Source organism: Mesoplodon densirostris, chromosome 2, assembly GCF_025265405.1.
Source record: "Mesoplodon densirostris isolate mMesDen1 chromosome 2, mMesDen1 primary haplotype, whole genome shotgun sequence".
NCBI lineage: Eukaryota > Metazoa > Chordata > Mammalia > Artiodactyla > Ziphiidae > Mesoplodon > Mesoplodon densirostris.
In genome coordinates, this window is record NC_082662.1 from 55146456 (window position 1) to 55172420 (window position 25965).

At 35.4% G+C, this 25965-nt stretch overlaps 1 protein-coding gene across 4 annotated transcripts in view; it reads right to left on the bottom strand.

The window, feature by feature from the left end:
* The window catches only part of DOCK7 (dedicator of cytokinesis 7), a 209346-nt gene that overhangs the window by 158213 nt on the left and 25168 nt on the right, over window positions 1-25965 (bottom strand). For all 4 annotated transcript variants that reach the window (XM_060089893.1, XM_060089896.1, XM_060089894.1 and 1 more), the window contains exons 3-11: window positions 17790-17965; window positions 17532-17600; window positions 12134-12263; window positions 11830-12042; window positions 11429-11514; window positions 10791-10857; window positions 9734-9883; window positions 2914-2994; window positions 189-354 (exon numbers count right to left, since the gene is read on the bottom strand). In XM_060089893.1, the coding sequence (XP_059945876.1) occupies window positions 189-354; window positions 2914-2994; window positions 9734-9883; window positions 10791-10857; window positions 11429-11514; window positions 11830-12042; window positions 12134-12263; window positions 17532-17600; window positions 17790-17965 (1138 nt within the window). The remainder of the gene's footprint in view (window positions 1-188; window positions 355-2913; window positions 2995-9733; window positions 9884-10790; window positions 10858-11428; window positions 11515-11829; window positions 12043-12133; window positions 12264-17531; window positions 17601-17789; window positions 17966-25965) is intronic.

Consider the following 25965-nt stretch of genomic DNA (forward strand, 5'->3'; position numbering starts at 1 on the left):
ATTGAATTATACATCTTAAATGGGCAAACTGTACGTATGTGAATTACATCTCAATAAACCCGTTAAAGGAAAAAAAGAAAACCCTTTTAATGTCTCACTACATTGCAAAGCTTACAAATAAAACAAGACTATATAAGAAAAAGAAAAGAATTACACATGTAGAAATATTTTATATAAAACATTCTCACCTCCAGTGCTTATTTCTACTTCTGTAGAATCTCTTTCCAAACTCCCAGCACTGCTAACAATATTCATTAAATGGATTGCAGTCCAAGCAAAAGGCATGCGATACTTCCCAAGTCTTTGGCAAAACTGATCAGCTTGACTTTTCAGCTTCTCCAATTTTTCCTTATTCTGCAAAACAAAACTTTATACATTATATGATTACATTCAAAGAAATGAATTAAAGGCTATGTCATAATATATAAAGGAAAATATAAAGGTTAAGGATTCTCAATTCTCAGCAAAGATGCAAAAACAATCTGTACCTTTCAGAGATCAATTAATAGTATATTATTTTTACTAAGCAACCTCAACCAGTTCTACAAATGTATGTGAAAGTCTTTAAAATTTCTGTTTGTGATGATCTTATGTTGGGAGAAAAGAAAGGACAGCAAGAGTCAAACATGTTTATGTATTAAAAGTACTATTTTATGAAAGGAAACATAACCTAGACAACAGGTTCTAGACAGCAACTGCCAACCACAAAATATTCTAGGTTATGACTTATTAAATTTTATTTTTCTAAAAAAGATGGAAGTAGTTGGGCCATTCTGACATAATCACTAACTTACAACAACTATGAGGTGGGACTGGGGGTCACAAATAAACCAACAATAAATAAGCTCAGAGTTGTAATAAAAGAAGCAAACAAAAAAAGTATGACAAGAGGACTAAACCCTGGAAAAAGACCAATGATCCAAATAGCACATGCTTATCTGGAAGACATCCTGAGGCTGGCTCAACTTTTAGGCTATCCTTAAAACAAACACTAAGGTGTCCTGCAATAGCCAGGCAATGGTCCAAGGGTGAAAACCTACACTAAAATCTCTCACATACTATTTCCATATAGGATATTGGTAAGGTATACTCAAATGGCAGTGTCCTACCTTAGAACTCAGGACTGAGAAAAGATGAAGAAATAGCTAAATGGTAGGACTGTTTACTGCTATATTTATTATACCTTCAAAATAGGTTCTTGCTTTAAGAGTACTAAAGAGAATTAAGGACCCTTATCAAGCATGTGAATATGTAAGAGAAGAGTGAAATAAGCTGCAATTATACACCTATGAACTTCATATAACAGAGCAATTTAATTTGTAAAATGACGACCTGGGGAAAGCCAGAATACGTTAACCCTAATTTCAACCAGATATCCAGGAATCAGAGAATATCATGTGCTCAGATGTACCCATATTAGCAGAAAACGCTCAATTCTTGTTCCAAATCTCAGAAAAATAAAAAGCAAAACATTTTCTAGATTGTGGTGATTTGTCCAATACTCCTCAAACATACCTCTCTTGGTTGTTTGACATATTAAATCATGTGTTCAAAGATCCAAAAATCACCTGTTACTCGTTTTTTTGGTGGGGGGGCTGCATTGGGTCTTTGTTGCTGCTCGCGGGCTTTCTCTAGTTGCGGCGAGCGGGGACTACTCTTCGTTGCGGTGCAGTGGCTTCTCTTGTTGCAGAGCACGGGCTCTAGGCGCGCAGGCTTCAGTAGTTGCAGCACACAGGCTCAGTAGTTGAGGCTCACGGGCTCTAGAGCACAGGCTCAGTAGTTGTGGCACATGGGCTTAGCTGCTCCACGGCATGTAGGATCTTCCCAGACCAGGGCTCGAACCCGTGTCCCCAATCCGCATTGGCAGGTGGATTCTTTTTTTTTTTTTTTCTGATACGCGGGCCTCTCACTGCTGTGGCCTCTCCCGTTGCGGAGCACAGGCTCCGGACGCACAGGCTCAGCGGCCATGGCTCACGGGCCCAGCCGTTCCACGGCATGTGGGATCCTCCCGGACTGGGGCATGAACCTGTGTCCCCTGCATCGGCAGGCGGACTCTCAACCACTGTGCCACCAGGGAAGCCCCAAGCAGGCGGATTCTTAACCACTGTGCCACCAGGGAAGTCCTCACCTGTTATTCTTTTATTTATTTATTTATTTATTTATTTATTTTTTGCGGTATGCGGGCCTCTCACTGCTGTGGCCTCCCCCGTTGCGGAGCACAGGCTCCGGACGCGCAGGCCCAGCGGCCATGGCTCACGGGCCCAGCCGCTCCGCGGCATATGGGATCCTCCCAGACCGGGGCACGAACCCGCATCCCCTGCATCGGCAGGCGGACTCTCAACCACTTGCGCCACCAGGGAGGCCCTGTTATTCTTATAACTAACTCAGGGTATGTGGAATTTGGTACCAATTGTTCAATTATTTTTGCTTTATAAGTTTATCCAAATTCTAGAAATTAATTATCTGATGGCAAAATGGAGATTGTATTTTCTATTTTTACCATATTCCCTAATTATCTGCAGCTAGACAGAGGCCCAGAATACTTCTGCTTTGCTAGAAAAAGTTCCATCAAAATCACTATTTTGCAAACACAGGAAATTTTTCATTATTTAGGAATTAAACTCAAGTAATTTGATTCTTTAGGAATCCATTAGCCTGAGGTGAGGGAGATTTTAAAGAATAGCATAGCACATGACTCAAGCTAGGTAATGAAGGAAATAAAGAAAATGGGTAGGCCAAGAGAAGAAAATGAATTAGTAGTAAAATTCTTTAATATGCTCTGTATAGTATTCTCCCAAATTATCATTTCAGAGATTAGAGGTTGTTTAGGGTTGGGTTTGGGGACCTGAGGAGAATGGAGAGTGACTGCTAATGACTATGAAAGTGGCGGAAATAAGAGGCATGACATTCTACCTTGGTGGCATCTGCTTCTTTGAAAATCATATATGGTTCTGCACACTCTCCAATGTCTCCTTGCTGTAGCACTTTTTCTAGCTGTCAAAGACAAAAAGAGTAAAGATTAATTAAGCTTAAAAATAAAAGTAATCAGCCTGGAATGTAAGGATGGTTCAAAATACAAAAATCAATCAACCTAATACACCACATTAACAAAATAACAGAAAAAAACCACATGACCATCTTAACTGATGCAGGAAAAAGAACTGGACTATTCAACACCCTTTCATGATAGAAAAACTCAACGAACTTAGAAAAGAAGAAAGCTACCTCAATATAATAAAAGACCATATATGAAAAGTCCACATTTAACATCATATTCAATGCTGAAAAACCAAAAGCTTTTCCTCTAGAATGAGGAACAGGATAAGGATGTTCACTTTTGCCAATTCTATTCAACAAAGTACTGGAAGTCTGAGCCAGAGCAATTTGACAAGACAAAGAAACAAAAACATCCAAATTGAAAAGGAAGAAGTTAAATTATCTCTATTCACGGACAACATGATCTCTTATATAGAAAACTCTAATATTACACACACACACACAAACTTGTTAGAATAAATAAATTCAGCAAAGTTGCAGGATACAAAATCAACGCACAAAAAATCAGTTGCATTTCTATACCCTAGCAATGAGCAATTCAAAAAGGAAATTTAGGAAAAAAATCCATTTACAATAATATAAAAAGAATAAAATACTGAGGAATTAACCAAAAAGGTGAAAGAACTGTAATCTGAAAACTATAAGTAGTTAGATTTTCTTCAAGGGTGCCAAGACTATTCAATGGGGAAAGAACAGTTTTTTCAACAAATGATATTAAAAGAAACCTGAATATCCAAATGCAAAAGAATAAAGTTGAACCCTTACATTATATTATATACAAAAATTAACTCAAAATGGATCAAACACCTAAACATAAACCTAATACTATTAAACTCTTAGAAGAAAAAATAAAGGAAAAGCTTCCTGTGATTGGATCTGGTAATGTATTCTTGGATTTGACACACAAAAAAAGCAAAGGCAACAAAAGTAAAAATAGTTAAATTGGATTACATCAAAATTTAAAACTTTTGTATATGACAGAACACAATCAACAGGGTGAAAGGCAACCCACAGAATGAGAGAAAATATTTGCAAATCATATAATTGATAAGGAGTTCATATCCAAAACACATAAAGAAATCCTACAACTCAACAACAGAACAACAAATAATCTGATTTTTAAATGGGCAAAGGACTTGAATAGACATTTCTCCAAAGAAGCCATACAAACGTCTAAGCAGCATATAAAAAGCCACTCAACATCACTAATCATTAGGGAAATGCAAATCAAAACCACAATGAGATATCACCTTACACCCATCAGGATGGCCACAATTAAATTAACAAACAAACAAATAACAAGTATTGGCAAGGATATGGAAAACTGGAACCCCTGTGTGCTTTTTATGGTGTAAAATCGTAATCTGCTGTAGAAGACAGTACAGAGGTTCCTCAAAAAGTTAAAAATAGAATTATCATGTAATTCAGAAAACCTATTTCTGGGTATATATTTAATAGAATTGAAAGCAGGGACTCAAACAGATATTTGCACACCCATGTTCATAGCAGCATTATTCACAATAGCCAAAAGGTAGAAGCAATTCAAGTGTCCATCAAAAAATGAGTAAACAAAACATAGTATGTATAAACATACACATGGAATATTATTCAGCCTTAAAAGGAAGAAAATTCTGAAACATGCTACAACCTGGATGAACCTTGAAGACATTGCGCCAAGGGAAATAAGCCTGTCACAAAAAGACAAATACTGTATTATTCCATTCAAATGAGGTATCTAGAATAGACAAATTCATAGAAACAAAGAGCAAAATGCTGGTTGGCAGGGGCTGGGGAGAAGGGGAAATCAAGAGCTGCTACTTAATGTGTATAGAGGGTTAAGGTTTTGTTTGCAAGATAAAAATTTCCAAAGATTGCTTACACGATAATCTGAATATACTTAATTCTGAACTGTACACATAAAAACGATTAAGATGGTAAATTTTATGTTATGTGTATTTTACCTCAATTAAAACTATTAATAAAAGCAATCAGTCTTAAAAGTCATCTCCATTTAATATAACATCAAAGTACAAAATTACAATTTAAAAAGACAACTCACAAAATATTAAGTGGCCAATATAATAATTTCTACTTATCATTTTTCTCCAAAATGTCTCACTTTACCCCTATAAAATTTGTAATGTTTTAGGAAAAGAAATATAAATAAAATAGGATAAAAGTCCAGAAACCAAATGAAGTGTATGCAAGAATTTAGCACAGGGCTTTCCTGGTGGCACAGCGGTTGAGAGTCTGCCTGCTGATGCAGGGGACACGAGTTCGTGCCCCGGTCCGGGAAGATCCCACGTGCCACGGAGCGGCTGGGCCCATGAGCCATGGCCACTGAGCCTGCACGTCCGGAGCCTGTGCTCCACAACGGGAGAGGCCACAGAAGGGAGAGGCCCACGTACCGCAAAAAAAAAAAAAAAAAAAATTTAGCACATAATAAAGTTGATACTTCAAATTAGTGAATGGAGGATACATAAAGCGCTCTTACAAATTAATAAATTATTAATACAATTAATGATTGATAAAATAAAAACAATCCAATGAAATGAAGATTACACAACTGTATTTTTTTCACTTAAAACTTATGTATCCTATACACTTAAAATTTGTATTTTTTATGTATACAAACAAGTTAAAAATGAGCTTACTATTTGAATAAGCACTACACAAAACAGAATATCCAAATGGCCAATAATTCTTAGACATCAGGCAATTATAAATTAAAGCCAAACAGACATAACCCTGCAAATGCTCCAGAAATAAAATACATAATAAAATAAAATTAATGAAATTGAAATGTAAAATACAATAAAACCTGATGATATCAAGTATTAAGAAGGATATGGAGCAAATGAAATTCTCAAGCACTGCTGATGAGACTGAAAGTTGGACTAACCACATCAGAATACTGGTTCTTTCTACTAAAACTGAAGCTATAAATACACTATGATCCAGTAATTCAACATCTACCTATATACTCAATAGAAATGCAAAAATCATATATAAGAATGTTTACAGCAGCATTACTTACAATAGCCAAAATCTAGAAATAACCCCAATGTCCATTGACTATTAGAATGGCCAAACTGTGATATGCATATAACAAGATACTATGCAGGGTGAAAAACAACCAACTATTGCTACATGCAAAAATGATGAATCATATAATTCTTTAGAATGTCAGACACAAGAATATATATGATTCCTTTTCTATGAAGAAAAAGAGGTTAAACTAATCCATGGTGATAAGTCAGCATAGTAGGAAGGGGACAAAGAAGGCTGTTGAGTAATGTTCTATACCTTGATCTGGATGTTGGTTACATAACTGAGTTAAGTATGTAAAAATTAAAGAAAGTGTACACCTTGTGCATGTTACTAACTATAAATAAAAATTTATAAAGAAAAGATAACCGAATTTCTATACACCAGTGACGAATGAAATTCTGTATATGAACATATGTATATGTTCGTGCCCCGGTCTGGGAAGATCCCACATGCTGCGGAGCGGCTGGGCCTGTGAGTCATGGCCGCTGAGACTGCACATCCAGATCCTGTGCTCCACAACAGGAGAGGCCACAACAGTGAGAGGCCCGCATACCGCAAAAAAAAAAAAAATAAAATAAAACAAAAAAACAAAAAAAACCCAGTGTGGTACTAGTGCCAATTAAAGACAAACAGGCCAGTTGAACCAAAAAAGATTCTAGGAGAAAAATCTCATACATATGAACACTTGATTTATGACATGGGATACTTTGTAAAAGCAGTAGGAGAAAAAAGCAGTCTTTTCAATAAATAGTTCTGGGTCATTTGGTTATCCATATGTGGGGGGGATTCATCTTCATCTCAACTTCACTCCAAACTATATGTGTAAGGTGAAACAATTACTCTTACCAGGGATCACTTAAGAGAATATATTTTTGAATTTGAGGGAGGCAAAAATTTCATACACAAAACACAGAATACCACAGCCATAAAGAAAAAGGTTGATAAATTAGACAACATGTAAGCTAGAAACTTTGATTTATCAAAGGATAACATTCTGTGAGAAAGCAAGCACAGAGTGGCAAACACATGTATACTCATGTACCAAAAGACTTGTTAAAGAATGTACATAGAAGCTTTATTCATAATAACCAACTGAAAACCAGATACACAATAGGGGAAAAAAAAAAACCCTATGGTCTACCAAGGTCTATCTATTCATCTAAGCAGGATAAATAAACTGTGTTATAATCAGATAATGAAGTAAAACATGATGACAAAAATAAAAGAACAAACTACTGCTGTACATAATATAGAGGATTCTCACAGAAATTATATTGAGTTGAAACAAGCCAGGCACAAAAGACTGCATATTGTATGACTGTGCTCAGATGAAATTCAAGAAGAGGAAAATAATGGTGATTTAAGTTGGAATACTAGTCATCTGGTGGAACAGAGGGGATAGTCACTAGAAAGACAAACAAAAGAACTCTCCAGGGTGATGGGTTGATGGAAATACTGTATGGCTTGAGTTTAGTCATAATTACACAGAAAAATACATAGTAAGAATTCATCACTCTGTTTACCCCACATTTGTAAACTATAAAGGTCTTATTATATGTATTTCATATGTCAGTTTTTTAAAAAACTGGTAAGTGTGACTAACTGAAACTCTTAATCACCCCTGGTGGGGAATACAACTATCACAGATACTTTGGAAACCAATATGGCAGCATCTACCAAAGCTGACATATAAATATCCTATGACTCTTCACCCTTCCTTTACCCCCTCACTGCTATATGACACTGCAATTCCTCCAAATAACGAGGTCAGGTATATATCACAACTCCTAGAGTTTGTGTTATCATGTGACCTGTTTTGGCCAATAAAATGTTAGCTGGTGTGATGTGACCAAATGCTAGAAAAGTGTCTGTGCAACTGGGTCTGCTCTCTGGCACTTATGCAATCACCATGAGAATATGCCAGTCTAGCCTGCCAGAAAAGAGACATACAAAGAATAGCTCTAACTAAATCAAGTGATGCCCAGCCAACCTACAGACACTTGGAAGGAGCACAACTATCTAACAGAGTTCAACCTATATTGGCTGACCACACAAACAACTCAGATGCATAAACTAAAAAATGCTTATTGTTGTATGCCACTGGGATTTTGTCTTTTTGTTCTTGTAGAGCAATAACTAACTAATACACAGATCAAGGGGATTTTTCTCTCAAAAAACAAAAACATCCTGCTGGACTATGATTTAATAAAACCTCCTAAATACATTTTCTTTAAAGTCTGTAAAACACTTTAAAACTTGTACATATTTTTGAAATTACATAAAAGTCTTTTTCTATGTATATACAAACATTTATGTGTGTATAGGTGTGTGTATATATATTTTACACAATTGGGACCATATGGTATGAGTAGTCTCATTTTTAAGCAGCCAGTATTCCAATCATCATCTCTATCTTTCCAGTTCATTCCCTCAAATATGTTCTATTTTATGAAAACTTACTATTTTCCCATGTAAAATAACTGTGTATACACATTTATCAATTGTATTAATATCTAGAACTTTACTCTTAAGTGAGTTTCTGAAGACCACTGCTGCTAAATCTTTGCTTGTAAGATTGTTCATTGTAACTAAGATTTATTTTAACCTGAATTCATAGGAATCTGTCCACAAATTAGGACATTATTCCTGTGGGTAAATAAAACTCATTTCATGACAATCCACTTTATAACCTTATTATAAAATTCATTACCTTTTTATGATAATTTTATATAAATACAGATAAAATGATTAAAGAATATATTTTAGGCTATTCTCAAGTCAAGGTCAAGTTAAGGTAAATTATTCTTAAGTTACCCTAAGCTAAGTAGCTTAGTAATATTCAGATTTTAGAATCTGTAATCCTTATTCTTAATTGGCTGACAGTCAAATCATAATGTTCCGTGATCTCAATGATTTAGATTTTAGTATTTATATATTTAGGAGCTGGGTGATAAAATCATAGTATAGCTCCTATGATGCTTAATTTTATATGCCAACATGGCTAGGTTATCAAACACCAATCTAGATGTTGCTATGAAGGTATTTTTTAGAGGTGATTAACTTTTAAATCAGTAGACTTTGAGTAGAGCAGATTACCCTCCATAATGTGGGTGGGCCTCATCTAGTTAGTTGAAGACTTGAAGAACAAAGACTAAGGTTTCTCAAAGAAGGATTCTCAAGACTGCAACACAGCAATCCTTCTTGAGTTTCTGGTCTGCTGCCCTGTGGAATTCAGACTTAAGACTACAACATCACCCCTTACCTGGATTTCCAGCCTGCGCTACACATTTCAAACCTGTCAGCCCCCACAATCACACGAGCCACTTCCTTAAAATAAATCTCTGTCTCTCTGTGTGTGTGTATCTGTGCGTGTGTGTGTGTGTGTGTGTGTGTGTGTATCTCCCTCCTACTGATCTATTTCTCTGGAGAACCCTAATAAAGCTCCCCACTCAAGAAAAATTTAGGTAGCACCTATAGTATACGTCAATTATTGTGTTAAGAAATATTAAGATGAAAAAATAGGTTAAAGATAAAATCTTTACCCTTAAAAAGCTTGCAATATTGATAGGGACACAAGTATACAGACACAACACAAATAAACAAATATATTTAACATTATTCTCACCTTTATTACAAGAAAAACATCTTGGGAAGGATAAGTGATAGAAAAAATAGCTGATCGTGCCAGGGTGGTAATGGCAGCAGGTGGTACATGTGGACGTAATAATCCTTTCATCTGCTCAGAATTAAGGTCAAAATAAAAGTTTTCTGAAATCTAAAAAACATATTCATATATTAAATTAAAAACCTGTGTATTTTATAAAAACTCACAAAAATCATACACAGTCTTAAAATATTACAGATATTAGACGATTATACTAACATACAGTTTACCATATATTTCACTGACTGATCTTTACATGTCTAAATCAAAGCAAAAAAAATATAATGCAAAAAACATATTCTAAAGAACCATATCCCATGCTCTTTTAATTAGAAATTTAACTTCTAATAAAGTATACAAGGAAATTATTATTGAGATGAATTACCCCAAACTGAGTCTTTAAAACAATTACATGAATAACATCTCAGAAGATTTGATTTAGCAAATACAAGTTGCTGGAATACAGTTCCACTATAGAAATCCATAATATGTTGACAGCAGAAGTCACTAAAGGCATTTTAAGTTTCTACTACACATTAGGCTTAGAATACTGAAATGCTGTATGAGACAGCCCTCTGAAAAACTCCTACGTGTAATAAAGATATAATGGCAAAACTAAGAGCACTACTTTAGACAAGAATATTTGAAATATATATAAATGATCTTTTAGCTAGTGAGAATCTGAAAATTACATCAACAAAAATTCACTGTCACCATCATTGTAATCCTTTATACATCAGTTGCCTAAAATGGTTTTCTTGTATTTTTTCTATTTATTAAACTAAAAGAAAGTCTGCTACTTGCTTTTGGAACTCTTTCAATGAAATAAAAACTAGGTCAACTGAACTATTTTATAGTAAGAAAATACTTTATGTCTTAAATTTCTACTTTCTTCTTAAAAAATCCATGTTTAATAATATTCTCAAAAAGTCATTACTTATCTTATAAAACAACTTAAAAACAGGTTTCTGAACCTATGATTGTGACAAAAGACTAGGTTCACATTATATAACCTTACCTTTTTCTTTTCCTTTACATCATATAAAGCCAAACTTGCAAAAATGGGTTCAATTTCAATCTCAAACCTTTAAGAAGGAAAAGGATGAAGCAGTTTAAAAATAAAGTACATAGTTCAAGAGAAATTCTCATTCCAAAAATAAATTCTCTCAATACCTTGTACTTCTCTACATCTGTGCTACACCATCTATACTGCCCCTCTTCCTGAAACACACTTCTCCATGTATATCTTTCACGGTCTAAATCAACCATTACTACATACTTCAAAATCTTAAGAAAAAACAAAGCCTGCCATGTAACAAATATAAAATCATCTCTAAGGAAAAAGATACTTTGTCTTTATATTCCTCAAGCCAAGAACAGTGTCTGATAAATACTACAGATTTCAGTGAATGTTTTTTCAAGTTTTAAGACTAGTTATATAACTGAGGCAGTCATCTTCACCTAGCCAAAAATGCTCTAAAGCTCAGCTTCATAGGCAACATGAAATGTTTAGTAGAATTTAAAATGATGTTCAGAACAATACTTTTCAAAAGGACACAAACACAAGTATAAAATCTACCAGGATTCTGTTATACTGGTATTCAAAATATTATTCCAGAAAATAAAAGTTACATAGTAAACAAAATAAATACTCACTTGAGTGATAAACATTTTACAAGAAGTCTTTGACCAAAATGTTCTTTGGGCACCTCAGGAACACTAAGTCGTTCTATTGGTTCTTCCTACAAAATTGACAAGCAACACCAAAATGAACATGCTTACCATGTCAACCCTTTACAATTTATTTTTTAAGAATTTATTTTATTAATCTACTACTTTTAGTCTTCACAAGTGAACACAGAAAATAATGGCCTATTTATCCTCAAACAGGAGTCATTAGATCGTAAGTGTGCTCAACTATATTTCATTTACAAAAAGCATAGCTACGTTTCAATTAAGTTTTATTCCCTACATTATCACAATGCTACATACAATTCATACTCCCAAAACATCTATCTTAATAATCATTTGCTTCTTTATATCCAAATTATCTATACCTCATCTGGTGATGGATGCAAAGCAAAGAGTTCCTTATGACGGTTTGCTTTCCTTTGGTCATCATTCTGACGGTCTATTTCTTCATTTGGAGTTCGATCAAGTAAATTGGGAAGCAAAGCATCAGGAAGTGAATTTTTCAAGTCAAAAATACTGCAGGCCCAGCTACCCCTTGGAGTATCATCTATTGACATTGAACGTCTTTTAAGATCATCCTGTCATGCAAAACATTAAATATATTAATCAATGAATGAAAAAAGTATTTTAAAATAATTTCTTATAGTCATTTAAAAATACAAGTATTACTTGCTCATCCTGGTAGTTGTTGCCATCTGGAGCTTCATCGGATTCAAAGACCTGTTTTGGCAAACCTTTTTGCCTTTCTTTCTGTTTATCTAACGTATTAGGATTAAATCCTGTTCCCAGTTTATGATATCTATTCAAAATAAAATAATTAAGGAAATATCAATTTTTGAAAATTTTTCACTTTTTCATCATCATTATGTAATAAGCCAACTGTTCTCTGCATTATTTCTTTACATAATAAGAACATATTCTGGCAGTTTTGAGTGTATTAAACATTTAACCAGAGGTTTAAGAAAACTTCCATCCAGAGTTCCTTTAATCCAACTAGAGAGCATTTATGAGTTTCCAGAGGTAAATCATATTGTCCTTCCTTTTCATGACAATCATGTGGATATAATTTAAGTTGTACTTTGAATTCAGAGAATTGGTCAGTAAAAGGAAAGGATGGGAAGCCAGGTTAAAGAATAAAATGAGAGAGCAGAAAACATATCCTGCATTCATAACAATGTAAATTTTTAAAAGGCAAAACATATATAAAGCACTGAAACTTAAAGTTCCAAATAGCCAAAAAAATTTTGCTATATCTCATTATGTATAAAAAATCTTAAACAACCTAAAGCTTCAGGCTTCTAAAATGAAAAAATAGGGACTTCCCTGGTGGCGCAGTGGTTAGGAATCCACTCACCAATGCAGGGGACATGGGTTCGATCCCTGGTCCAGGAAGATCCCACATGCCGCGGAGCAACTAAGACCATGCGCCTAGAGCCAGTGCACCACAACGAGAGAAGCCACGGCAATGAGAAGCCCACGCACCACAACAAAGAGTAGATCCCACTCGCCATAACTAGAGAAACCCCGCGCGCAGCAATGAAGACAGAACGCAGCCAAAAAAAAAAAAAAAAGAGCCTGTAAAATGAAAGAATAGCAAGATCTACGCCACTGTATACATATATTCTTAATTAACATATATTGTTGTATAATATATATATTAGGCTAAGAACAACTCTTAAACTAATGTATACTTCTTTCCTAACAACCCAATGTCCAAGAATATTAGAGACACTATGATCAAAGAGCAACTACTGTGTCACACCTCATATAGTCAAAATGGGGGAAATTTTAACTGGAGCATAAACAATTATAATTACCAGAGGATGATATGGTTCTATCAGTCAACTTATGACACAGTAAAGAATCACACTTAATATGAATTATTCACATGTCTTGCTGCGAAAGGTACTGAAATAGCAGCTACATGATGCTCACATCATAGCATAATCATATAATCATATAATCATATAATAATAAAAGAAAGCATTTTTCTCTGGAATAACTAAAATAAAGATATGCAATATAGTAACATGAAAGATATTACTCAGAAGCAGATATTTTAATCTTTCATGAAATGTTTAAAGTGCCTTAATTTGTGTAAAAATGCCTGTAAAGTGACAAAGTTTGAATTCAAACACAGGTCTGTTTAACTCTTTACACAATGTTGACTAAAGACAAACAGACAAAACTTTGCAGCCAAAAACCATTACCAGATATTTTTGAAAGATACTAAACTGTTTTCTAGTCTTTGCACCTTTTTTCCTCAAGGGAAACATTTGTATTTTCCTTAAAGGACAGAATACACTGTTGCTTTTCTATATGAAAAAGGGTTTTTTTTTTTTTTTTTTTTTGCGGTATGCGGGCCTCTCACTGTTGTGGCCTCCCCCGCTGCGGAGCACAGGCTCCGGACGCGCAGGCCCAGCGGCCATGGCTCACGGGCCCAGCCGCTCCGCGGCATATGGGATCCTCCCAGACCGGGGCACGAACCCGTATCCCCTGCATCGGCAGGCGGACTCCCAACCACTTGCGCCACCAGGGAGGCCCGAAAAAGGGTTTTTTTTAAATAACATTTTATTATTACAGAACCAATCCATGCTCATTGTTGAAAATTTTAAAATACAGACTTGTAAAAATAAAATCATTATATTTCTACTACTCAGAGCATCAGTGCTGAACTCCTAGTATTTAACTAACGTGATCTTTTCCTGGGTGTATGTGTAATCATAAGTATATACATATACGTAAGTATATACATACTTATAGTTTTTGTATTTTTTAATAAAAATGAGATAATGTGAAAAAAAGTGCCATAATTGAGAAACTAGATATCTAAGCTACTCTAATAAACCAGAATACTGTTTCATTCTTCCTCCTTTATGTCCTAAAAAACTGATAGTATGAAATTCAAGAGAGCTGAGAAGAATGACATGATTCATGACCAATACTCTTTTCTATATTATCATTCTGTTCCTGTAGTCAGTTGCTATGATAAGGCTCTACAAGATTACCCATCCAACACCACCATTTCTACGACTCTGTATCTTGGCATTCTCTCCCTCACTTATTCTGTTCCAGCCACACTGACCTCTCTGCTATTCCTTGAACATTCCCATCATGCTTCCAATATGGAGCCTTTGCGTGTACTGCTCTTGCCTCTGTCTAATACACTCTTCCCCCAGATATCCAGAGGGCTTACTCCTTAACTTCCTTCGCGTCTTCGCTCAAATTCATCTTATCAGAAAGGCCTCTTCCGATTAGTTATTCAAAGTGGAATCACCTCTTCCTGGCTCTCCCTATCCCCCATCCTACTTGTTTTCTCTACAAGACTTCCCTCTATTCTCCCCAACTATTATATATTTATCTGTGTTTGTTTAATGTCTATTGCCCTCAACCCCAAGTAGAACATAAGCTCCATGAGGGCACGGAGTTAGTTTTGTTGACTGCTGTATCATCACTGCTTAGTATAGTGCCTGGCACATACTAGCCTCTCAGTAAGTATGTCTTGAATGAATAAAGTACTTTCTATCCTTTTACCCTTCTGTGCTGAATTACGGAAAAATTTTTTGGTCTCATCTTATAACTTACTATTCCACTTTTCAGTCACATCGGCTCTGCCATTAAACCCATCTGCTGAGTTTAAAAATTTTTTTTTCACTGAACAAAATTTTCACTTCCAAAGATAACCAGTTGATTTTTTATATGGTTACCATAATTTTTTCACATCTCTTCGAGGATATTAGTTACATGTATGGGTCTTAATGTGTGTTCTATTAACTATTTCCTAAATTGTAAGTTCTTTTATTTGTAGTTTGATAATTCTCTTTCAAGTGCACTGGTTTTAATCAAATGGTTGGCAATTCTAGGTTCTAATGCTCAGTTTTTAATTTGTAAGCCCATATCTGTCTGAAAATACTGTATCTGCTTAGCCAAGCACATATCCAGTGGCTGTGGAGAAGAGGCACCTCATGTTTTCAGGCAGAGTCTGCCAGTCTTCTGGGTATGAGGGCTCCTTCTTCTTCCAAGGTATGCCCACCCCAGGCACAACTGTATGAGCTCAAGCCCTTATATTTAGTGCTCTTAAAATAGGCAGATACCGGACTTCCCTGGTGGCGCAGTGGTTAAGAATCTGCCTGCCAATGCAGGGGACACAAGTTCAAGCCCTGGTCCGGGAAGATCCCACGTGCCGTGGAGCAACTAAGCCCGTGCACCACAACTACTGAGCCTGCTCTCTAGAGCCCACGACCCACAACTACTGAGCCCATGTGCTACAACTACTGAAGCCCACGTGCCTAGAGCCTGTGCTCCGCAACAAGAGAAGCCACCGCAATGAGAAGCCCGCACACCACAACGAAGAGTAGCCCATGCTCGCCGCAACTGGAGAAAGCCCAGGCGCAGCAACCAAGACCCAACACAGCCAGCCAATCAATCAATCAATAAATAAATAAATAGGCAAATACCTCTGCTCCCACTTCTATGCATAAGGAAGAGTATAAGAGGTTTCAAAGTAACCAAATGTCCAACATTTACCCCAGGTCCCCCTTCCACTGCCTGTATTCACTGAGCCTAAAGCTCTACTGAACCTTTTGCATGTATCTTAGATTATTCTGTGCTATGGTTTTCTGTTGTGTTCCAATCATATCTTTTATATTTCAGGGATACTTTAAAACTTCTAGTCTATCAAAAGTACCCCTTTGTCTTCCATTTACTACTGAAGGTAATAAATAATATCTAGTATAACAGAAAAAAATACAAGCATTAGAATCTGATGCCCCTAGGTTCTAATCCTAGCTATCCCACTTTTTGGCTATGGGACCTCAAAGAAGTTACTTAAGAACTCTGAGCTTGAGCTACCTTGTCTGTTGGAACCTTAAATGAGATGAGTGTAAAGTATCCAATAAAATGCCCAGCATATAGCAAATAACCATAAATGTTAACTACTGTATCCTCTTGGCTTAAATCAAGGTCAGCAATCCCTTGATTACAATTAAGTAGCAAGACGACTCCATGATTCTAAGGTTAATATATTTTACAACTAATCTATTTCTATTAAGATTTCTGATTACAGGTTTCCAACATACATGCATAAAGGTAAAGACTTTTGAGTTATCTGACAGAGGAACAGTCTTCTTCAGTAATCTCTAAAATCTGGCTATTGAAATACTTATCAAAACTGTAAGTTCATAAAAACAGCTCTTCTTCATAAAGGGTAGCAGACTGTATTTTTATTAGGTCACACTAAAACTAAAAAGCGTGTCAGCAGTAACCCCAAGAGTGAAACACAGTGAAGTAAGACAGTTGCCCATAACAGCAACAAAATAAGCAATGGATACATCACTGTTACTAGTACAATTTAGCACAGATAACTTCATTTCTCAAAACTGCAATGTCATAACAGAATTTTCCACTACTTCAGTAATTATACTTCCTTTAGAAAATAAAATAAGGCTAAGAAGATTCAGTATGAAGACCCTTCTTCATTATGCAAATTAGCAAAGGAAGAGTAATTTTATTTTATTTCCTAATCTGACTTGATATTTCAAACACCATCCATTAGAAACATAAATTTTGTGGTAAAACAAAACATTATTTTTACAACTACTTACTTGATTGGATGTACAAGTCAAGGATCTGTAAATATTCAGTTAGTTAATAAAAGGCAGAGACCTTTTAAACAGCTTGATCTAGAAAACTAGCTATTAAATTTAACTTAACCAATTCAATAAATTGGATTCTTTTTGAGAAATACAAATTATTCATCAATATTTACCCACGATTTCCCAAAAGGATTAGACTACAAATCATTATTATATATTATTATTAGTTACTAATGATCTATGATAATATAGAAATACTATCCCCACAAACATATTATTTTATAAGGAAAGTAAGAGAAAGTAATTGTGGAACTCCTCTAAGAAAAAAATATCTATATGCAAAGGTTCTTCTTTTACTTTCTCAGCTATTTTTTAAATGAATTTTCAGGTCTCATAATTAGTATTAATCTACCTTAATCCATTTGCAGATCCTACTCAGTATTTTTAAATGTCATAATGAATATATAACTTACTTTCTGATCACAATTGCCCAGTCTTCTGTATAACTTCTTATACAATCTCTAACATGTGGATCCATTTCACTATTTTAAAAAAGAAAATATATTTATAATTTAGACAGGAAAGCATTGATGTTTGTGAATTCTGCTGCTGCGCTCTTGTTCATATAATGGGAAACAACACTACCACAAGAAATAGAATCTAAATAAAATAATGGAAGGTAGCTTTTTTATAGTTACACTAAAACCAGAAATAGGTAAATGTCTCCTTACCTTTCTTCAGGTACAGCTGAAACAAGGGTTCTACAGTCCCTAGGACTATAAACCACTTCGATATCATCTGGAGGGAATTCAATCAAATCCCTTAAAAGCCCAGAATCCACAGCTAAGGGATGAGTAATGAGGTAATCTTCCAAATCCACTGGATCCACTGCTTCAGTAAGGGGCACCTTTATAAACAGGGATGGATGTGAGAGGTGGGTATAAAGGAAGAGGTGTACACAAGAATTTTAAAACTTAAATAGATTTATTATTTAAAAAAACGTAATTTTTTCCTTGCTATTTCTAAAATGTCAACAGATATTCAGCCAGATGAACTAAAGAAACCACAAAGTGTTGGGTCATACTCTCTCTGATATTCTTGCTTCGATTTTGCCCATAACTCCCACATAAAAACAGTAAGATAATTAACAGTTTTATAATACTATACAGTGACAAAATACTCACTGGAGGGATTCTTTTTTATAATTTGGAATTTTCATTGCTAAGTTTCTTAGTGGTGCTTTTACTATTTGTTGTTACTGTTATCCTAATTAAAAGGTACAACCATACTGCAGTAGGGGGGAAAATGGCACTCCAAAAGATTGCCAAATCCCAATCTATGGACCTTATATGTCAAAATAAATAAATAAAATATAAAATAAGAGTGTTTGAAGATATCATTAAGGATCTTAAAAGAGGGACATTATCCTGGATTATCTGAGTGGGTCCTAAATGCAATCATATATATCCTTATATGAAGATAAACAGAGATTTGGGCCACACCAAGAGGAAAGCCATATGAAGACACAGAAAAGAGAGATTTGAAGATTCTGGCCTTAAAGGCAGAAGTGATGTGCCACAAGCAGCCACCAGAATCTGGAAGAGGCAAGAAAGTGATACTGAAGGGAGCCTCTGAAGAAAGTGCAACCTTGCCAAAACCTTGATTTCTGCCCATTGATACTGATTCCAGACTTCTGGACTCCAGCACTGTGAAAGAATACATTTCTGTTGTTTTAAGCCACCCAGTTTGTGGTAATTTGTTACAGCACCCAAGGAAACTAATACACAGACCCTATTAAAAGTATTATTAGCAATAATAGGATATTTGTGGCATTCCTTAGCCAAGCTGAAATTATAGTTTTTGATAAGATACTCTATTTCTTATCTAATTCAAGAAAGAAAATTATTCAGGCAAAACTATAAATGATTATACAACAAACGTGCAGTTGTGGACCAACAACAATAAGAATATGTTATTTTTCAAGATGTTCAACTGGGTAAAAACACTGAGACCTGCCTACTGTGCAAGTTTGCATTACTACAAAGAAGGTGCTTTAACCTATACTTCTTTGGACTGAACAACTAGGTAGAGCAACAACATTTTAAAGTTACTAAGTAAAATAATGAATGACTATCACATCATAAACACTCAAAAGATAGTAGCTATTATTATCATTATCATTATGTTTTCTCATTTAAACCTCCCCCAAACCCTATAAGTTAGAGATAATTACTATTTCAATTCTACAAATAAAGGCAATTGTGCTCAAAGAAGTTAACTTCTGAAAATAAAATAGCCACAAAATGAAGAGCAAAATTTCAAACTGGGTCTTTAAGATCTAAATTCATGGTTTTCTCTCATAAGCATTCTATCTTACCTATTCTACCAAATACATAATACACTATCATGATATGCTTAATAGAAGCATAGAAGCAATTCATCAGGGAAAGGGAAATCTTTTTCAATTACTGTTGATGGAAAAATTGGATATCTATATGGAGGAAAAATGAACTTCAATCCTTACATCACAACATACACAAAAACTAAACTGAGATGGACCATAGATATAAACATAAATGCTAAAACTATAAAGCTGCTAGAAGGAAATATAGGAGAATATCTTCAAAATTTGGAGTAGGCAAAGGTTTCTCAGACATGACAGAGAAAGGGATAATCGTAAAAGAAAAATTGATACATCAAAAGATGGTTAAGAAAATGAACAGGTAAGCCACACTAGGAGAAAATATTTACAAAATACATTTAATAAGGGACTGGCATCTAGAATATATAAAGAAGTTCCACATCTCATAAAAACAAACCACTCCCTCAAATAAATGGCAAGGGGCGGGGGGCAGCTGGTAAGACATTCAGAAAGGAAGATATAAAAATGGCCAGTTAGGGACTTCCCTGGTGGCACCGTGGTTAAGAATCCATCTCCCAATGCAGGGGACGCAGGATGGATCCCTGGTCAGGGAACTGGATCCTACATGCATGCTGTAACTAAGAGTTTGCATGCCACAACTAAGGAGCCCACGAGCCCAACTAACGAGCACACGTGCCGCAACTAAGACCCGGCACAACCAAAATAAATAAATAAATAAAATAAAATTTTTAAAATAAAAAATCCAACAGAGTCCATAAAATAAAATTCATTTTTAAAAAAAGGCCAGTTAGCACATGAAAAAGTGCTCAACATCAAAAGTCACAAGTAGGTACTTCCACTTCCAGGAAGATGGAGTAGACATACTTTTCTCTATTCTTCCCACTAGTTAAAACTACAAACCCTGAGGATTATATATAAAATAAACATAAGACGGCTCTGAAAGGTGGATAGAGAAAGGCAGACCAACAGGGACCTCAGGACCCAAGGAATAGCACAACAGTGAGTTACCTAAAATTTCTTTTTACCTTATATACTCCAGACCTGATGCTAGAGAAGCCTACAACCCAGAAACACCAAGGAGCACAGGAAAACAAAAAACACAACCAATGCCTGTTCTCCCCAGCCAAAGGACCAAGAGAGCAGCAGCCTAGCAAAATAGAAAATGGTTAGATAATAACCACTCTACTCCAGCCAAACATCACATGAAAAACTGTAGTCCCACCCATGTCCACACCAGCAAAGGCCAAATGGGGAGCTAGACTTCACCCTCACCAAGCTGTAACAAGCCATCCCAACACTACCCATTCAGCACAGTGTCAGAGAAGTCAGAGTGGGGAGCTGAGATTTTCATATCTACTGGAAGGTAATGAATCCTCCACTCCCACAGTGTCAGTGGAGTCCACACAGGGAATCTGGACACCTATTCCTATACAGCAGTAACAAGAACTCCTTCCCCTTACTGCTGAGGCAATATCAGGTGAGGTCTATATAATTTAATACCTATAGGGTGAAGAGACATAAAGGTACATAAGATTTCCACACTTCACTCAAACTGGTAAAATGTCAACACCAGTAGTGTGATTAGTTATGTATATACAATACCTTAGGCAACCACTAAAAAGACTATACAAAGATATGCACTCAACGACATTACAGATAAATCAAAATGGAATTCTAAAAAATGTTCAGATAACCCACAGGAAGACAGAAAAAGGAAACTAGAGAAACAAAAAGCAGAGAGAACAAACAAAAAATAAAATGGCAGATTAAAGCCCTAGCAGAATGATAATAACATTAAATGTAAATGGCCTATATACACCAATAAAAAGATAAGAGACTGGCAGAATGGATTTAAAAACATGACGTACCAGTATGGTATACCAAAAGCTCACTTCAAAAAAGACAATATAAGTAGGCTGAAAACAGAAGGATGGAAAAAGATATACCATATATACATTAATCAAAAGAAAGCAGAAGTGGCTATATTAACATAAGATAAAGTACTTCGACTTCAGTGCAAAGAAAAGTACTGAATAAAGAGGGACATTACCTGATGATAACAGCTATGACCCATAGCAATCTTAAATGTGCATGTACTAAACAACAGAGCTATAAATTATGGGAAGCAAAAACTGACAGAATTAAAAGAAGAAATAAGATATATCTACAGTTATAGCTGGAGACTTCAAGACATCTCTCTCAACAACTGAAAGAAAACCAAACAGAAAAATCAACAAGGATATGGTAAAATTCAACAGCACCACCAACCAATAGGATCTAATTGACATTGTTTTATAGAACAATCCACCCAACGACAACAGACCAAATACTTTTCTCAATGGCCCAAAAAGTAAACACCAGGATAGACCGTATCCTGAACCCTAAAACAAACCTCAACAAATTTTAAAAAATTGAAATCATACAGAGTGTGTTCTCTGACCATAATGTAATCAAACTAGAAATTAGCAACAGAAAGACAACAGGAAAACCTCCAAACACTTGAAAACTAAAAACACAGTTCCAAATAATCCATGAGTCACAAAAGTCTGAAAAATGAAATTTAAAAATTACGTTGAACTAAATGAAAATAAAACATAACAAAATTAGTGGGATGAGGAAAGTGCAAATCAAAAACACAAGATACTACTTCACACCCATTATGATGGCTATTACCAGAAAATGTAAAATAACAAGTGTAGGAGAGGATATTGAGAAATTGGAAGTCTTGTGCACTGCTGGTGGAACTGTAAAATGGTACAGCTGCTGTGGAAAACAATTTGGTGGTTCTGGAAAAAAAAAAAACCAAAACACACAGAATTATCATATGACCCACCAATTCCACTTCTAGCTATATACTCAGAAAAACTGAAAATAGAGACTCAAACAGATACTTGTACACTAATGTACATAGGAGCATCGTTACCAATAGCCAAAAGGTGAGAACAATCCAATGTCCATCAACAGATGAATGGATAAACAAAATGTGATACACACATACAATGGCATATTTTTCAACCTTAAAAAAAATGAAATTCTAACACATGCTGTAACAAGCATGAACCTTGAAGACATTATCCTGAGTGAAATAAGCCAGACACAAAAAGACAAATATTGTATGATTCCACTTACATGAGGTATGTACATATAATAGACAAATTCATAGAGACAGGAAATAGAATGGAGGTTACTGGGGATTGGGAGGAGCAGGGGAATGGAATTTTTTTTTAATGGGTACAGGGTTTCAGTTTGCGTTAATTAAAAAGTTTTGGAGGGCTTCCTTGGTGGCGCAGTGGTTGAGCGTCTGCCTGCCGATGCAGGGGACACGGGTTCGTGCCCCGGTCCGGGAAGATCCCACATGCTGCGGAGCAGCTAGGCCTGTGAGCCATGGCCGCTGAGCCTGCGCGTCTGGAGCCTGTGCTCCCCAACGGGAGAGGCCACAACAGTGAGAGGCCCGCATTCCGCAAAAAAAAAAAGAAAAAAAAAGTTTTGGAAATGGATAGTGGTAATGGTTGCACAAAATTGTGAGTGTACTTGATGCCATTTAATTGTACACTTAGAAATGGTTAAACTGATAAATTTTGTTGTGTATATTTTACCACAATATAAATACATACATACATAAATTTAAGCAAACATTTTTTTAAACTTTATAAATCAATGTTTCTCCACCTAAGAATTATTTCTGAGGCAGTATACTTTTCAGGATTCAAAGTGTCACAAATGATACTCCATGAAAATAATGACAAAAGCTGGGAGTCCTTACATATGTCTAATTCAAAACTAACCTTTCCTCAAAGATTGACCAATCATATCAAGAGTAAGGGTTAGGGTTGGCAAGAAAGCTATGACACTCTCTTAACAACACTAAATCACAGAGATGATAAATGATCTTGTTTCCCAAACTCACATAGAAAGTCACTGGTTTTCTAGGTGTAATGCTAACTAGACTTGGAGCAAGGAAATAAATTTGTTTCTGCTACAACTGTCTCCACTCTCTCTGACTCCCATCAGAGACCACTGCCTGGGCTAGTTTTCAGATGTAGTGATAAGCTGCTTACAACTATAAATTATTTTGCAAGACTCCAAAGAAAGATCCTGTATTTACAGATTCAAGGGAGCAGATTGCAACATTATTTTATAACAGAATGACTGGGCAGTAGGCAGGATTAAAGGATGCAATAAGAAGCAATAGTGAAGCACTACAGAATCCCTTACAGGCAATGTGAGACACTGTCTTACTTCAACAATCACTGCACTGGAATTCTGACTAACATGTTTAGTGTTCAGGTCTCTTTCAGTCTTTTCTGGTGTGCTATCAAAATTCTGGTATTTGATTAGTGGTTGTTTTGGGATGGGGGAAGGGAGATAAAAGGGTGAGAGCTAAACAGTTTCTTTTTGAGGTAATGAAAACGTTCTAAATTGACTGTTGTGATGGTTGCACATATCTGTGAACATATTAAATCCACTGAATTGTAAATTAAATGGATGAATTGTATGGTTATGTGATAAGAATCTCAGTAAAGCCATTAAAACAAAAAAAAGTTGAACCAGAATCTAATCGTATACAGGAAATACAGAAGATAGAGAAACAAGTCTATGAGGAAGAAATTTCAAAAACGTTGAACCAGAATCTAACCAGTTACAGGAAATACAGGAGATAGAGAAACAAGTCTACAAGGAAATAAACATAAAATCCAAAAGGCAGGAAATTCTATAAGACAACTAATCCAATTTCCACAACAAGTCAACAGCATAAAAACAAACAAACTTAAAAGTTGGGGGAGGGAGTAGTATTCCACTGTATATATACACCACATCTTCTTTAACCATTCATCTGTTGATGGACATTTAGGTTGCTTCCATAACTTGGCTATTGTAAATAATGTTGCTATGAACATTGGGGTGTGTGTATCTTCTCGAATTAGTGTTTTCATTTTCTTCAGATAAATACCCAGAAGTGGAACTGCTGGATCATATTGTAGTTCTATTTTTAGTTTGAGGAACCTCCATACTGTTTTCCAGTATGGAGGAAAACATACGGCTGTATCACTTTACATTCCCACCAACAGTGCACAAAGGTTCCCTTTTCTCCACATCCTTGCCAGCACTTGTTATCACTTGTCTTCTTGATGATAACCATTCTAACAGGTGTGGGGATATCTCATCGTGGTTTTAATTTCCATTTCCCTAAGTACTTTTTCATGTACCTGTTGGCCATTTGGATAACTTCTTGGGAAAAATGTCTATTTAGTTCTTCTGCCTATTTTTAATCAGATTGTTTGTCTTTTTGTTATTCAGTTGTATGAGTTCTTTATATATTTTGGATATTAACCCCTTATCTGATATATGATTTGTAAAAATTTTTCTCCCATAGGATGCCTTTTCATTTTGTTAATTGTTTCTTTTGCTGTGCAAAAGCTTTTAAGCTTGATGTAGCCCCAATTTGTTGATTTTTGCTTTTGGTGTTTGTGCTTTTGGTGTCATATCCAAAAACATCATTTCTAAGAACAACATCAAGGAGCTTCTTCTCTACATTTTCTTCTAGGAGTTTTATAGTATCAGGTGTTATGTTTAAGACTTTGATCCATTTCAAGTTAACTTTTGTGAGTGGTGTAAGATAGGGAACCAATCTCACTGCTCTGCATGTGTCTTTCTAGCTTTCCCAGCACCATTTGTTGGCCTTTCCCCATTGGATGCTCTTGGCACCCTTGTAGACTATTAGACGACCATATGAGCAACAACGTGGATGGATCTGGATGATATGCTTAGTGAAATCAGACAGAGAAAAACAAATTTTACGTTATCACTTACATGTGCAACCTATAAAATAAAACAAACTAGAGAATATAACAAAAAAAGAAACAGACTCACAAATACAGAGAACAAACTAGTGGTTACCAGTGGTGGGGACAGGGGGCAGGATAGGGGTAGGAAATTAAGAGGTACAAATTACTATTATAAAATAAAGAAGCTACAGTAATATATTGTACAGCAAAGGGAACATAGTATTTTATAATAACTCTAAATGGAGTATAACCTTTAAATATAATGAAACACAGTGCTGTACACCTGAAACTTATTTACTATTGTAAGTCAGCCATACCTCAATTTAAAAAAATAAAAGTTAGAGGAGGGAGAAACTGCCCTTTTTTTTCCAAATGCAAGTGATCTAAGACCAAATTCCATCTGTGGATTTTGTTTTATCCTGATTTGAATAAACCAACTATAAAAAGATATGTATGAAATAATCAAGAAAATTTAACATGCACTGGATATTATATGATACCAAAGAATTATGGACTGTTAATTTTGTTAAGTGTGATAACAGCACTGTGGTTAAATTTAAAGATGTTAATGTTTATACTAGTCTTCTACTTCTATGTATGTTTGAAGATTCCCATAACTTAAAAAGAACTTTTTCAGAGAGAATACAAGAAGAGAAATTGAAATCAGCAAGCTCTGACAACCCTTCAAAGGAATTTTGTTGCAAAAAAGAGCACAGAAATATTGGAGGTTGGAGACTG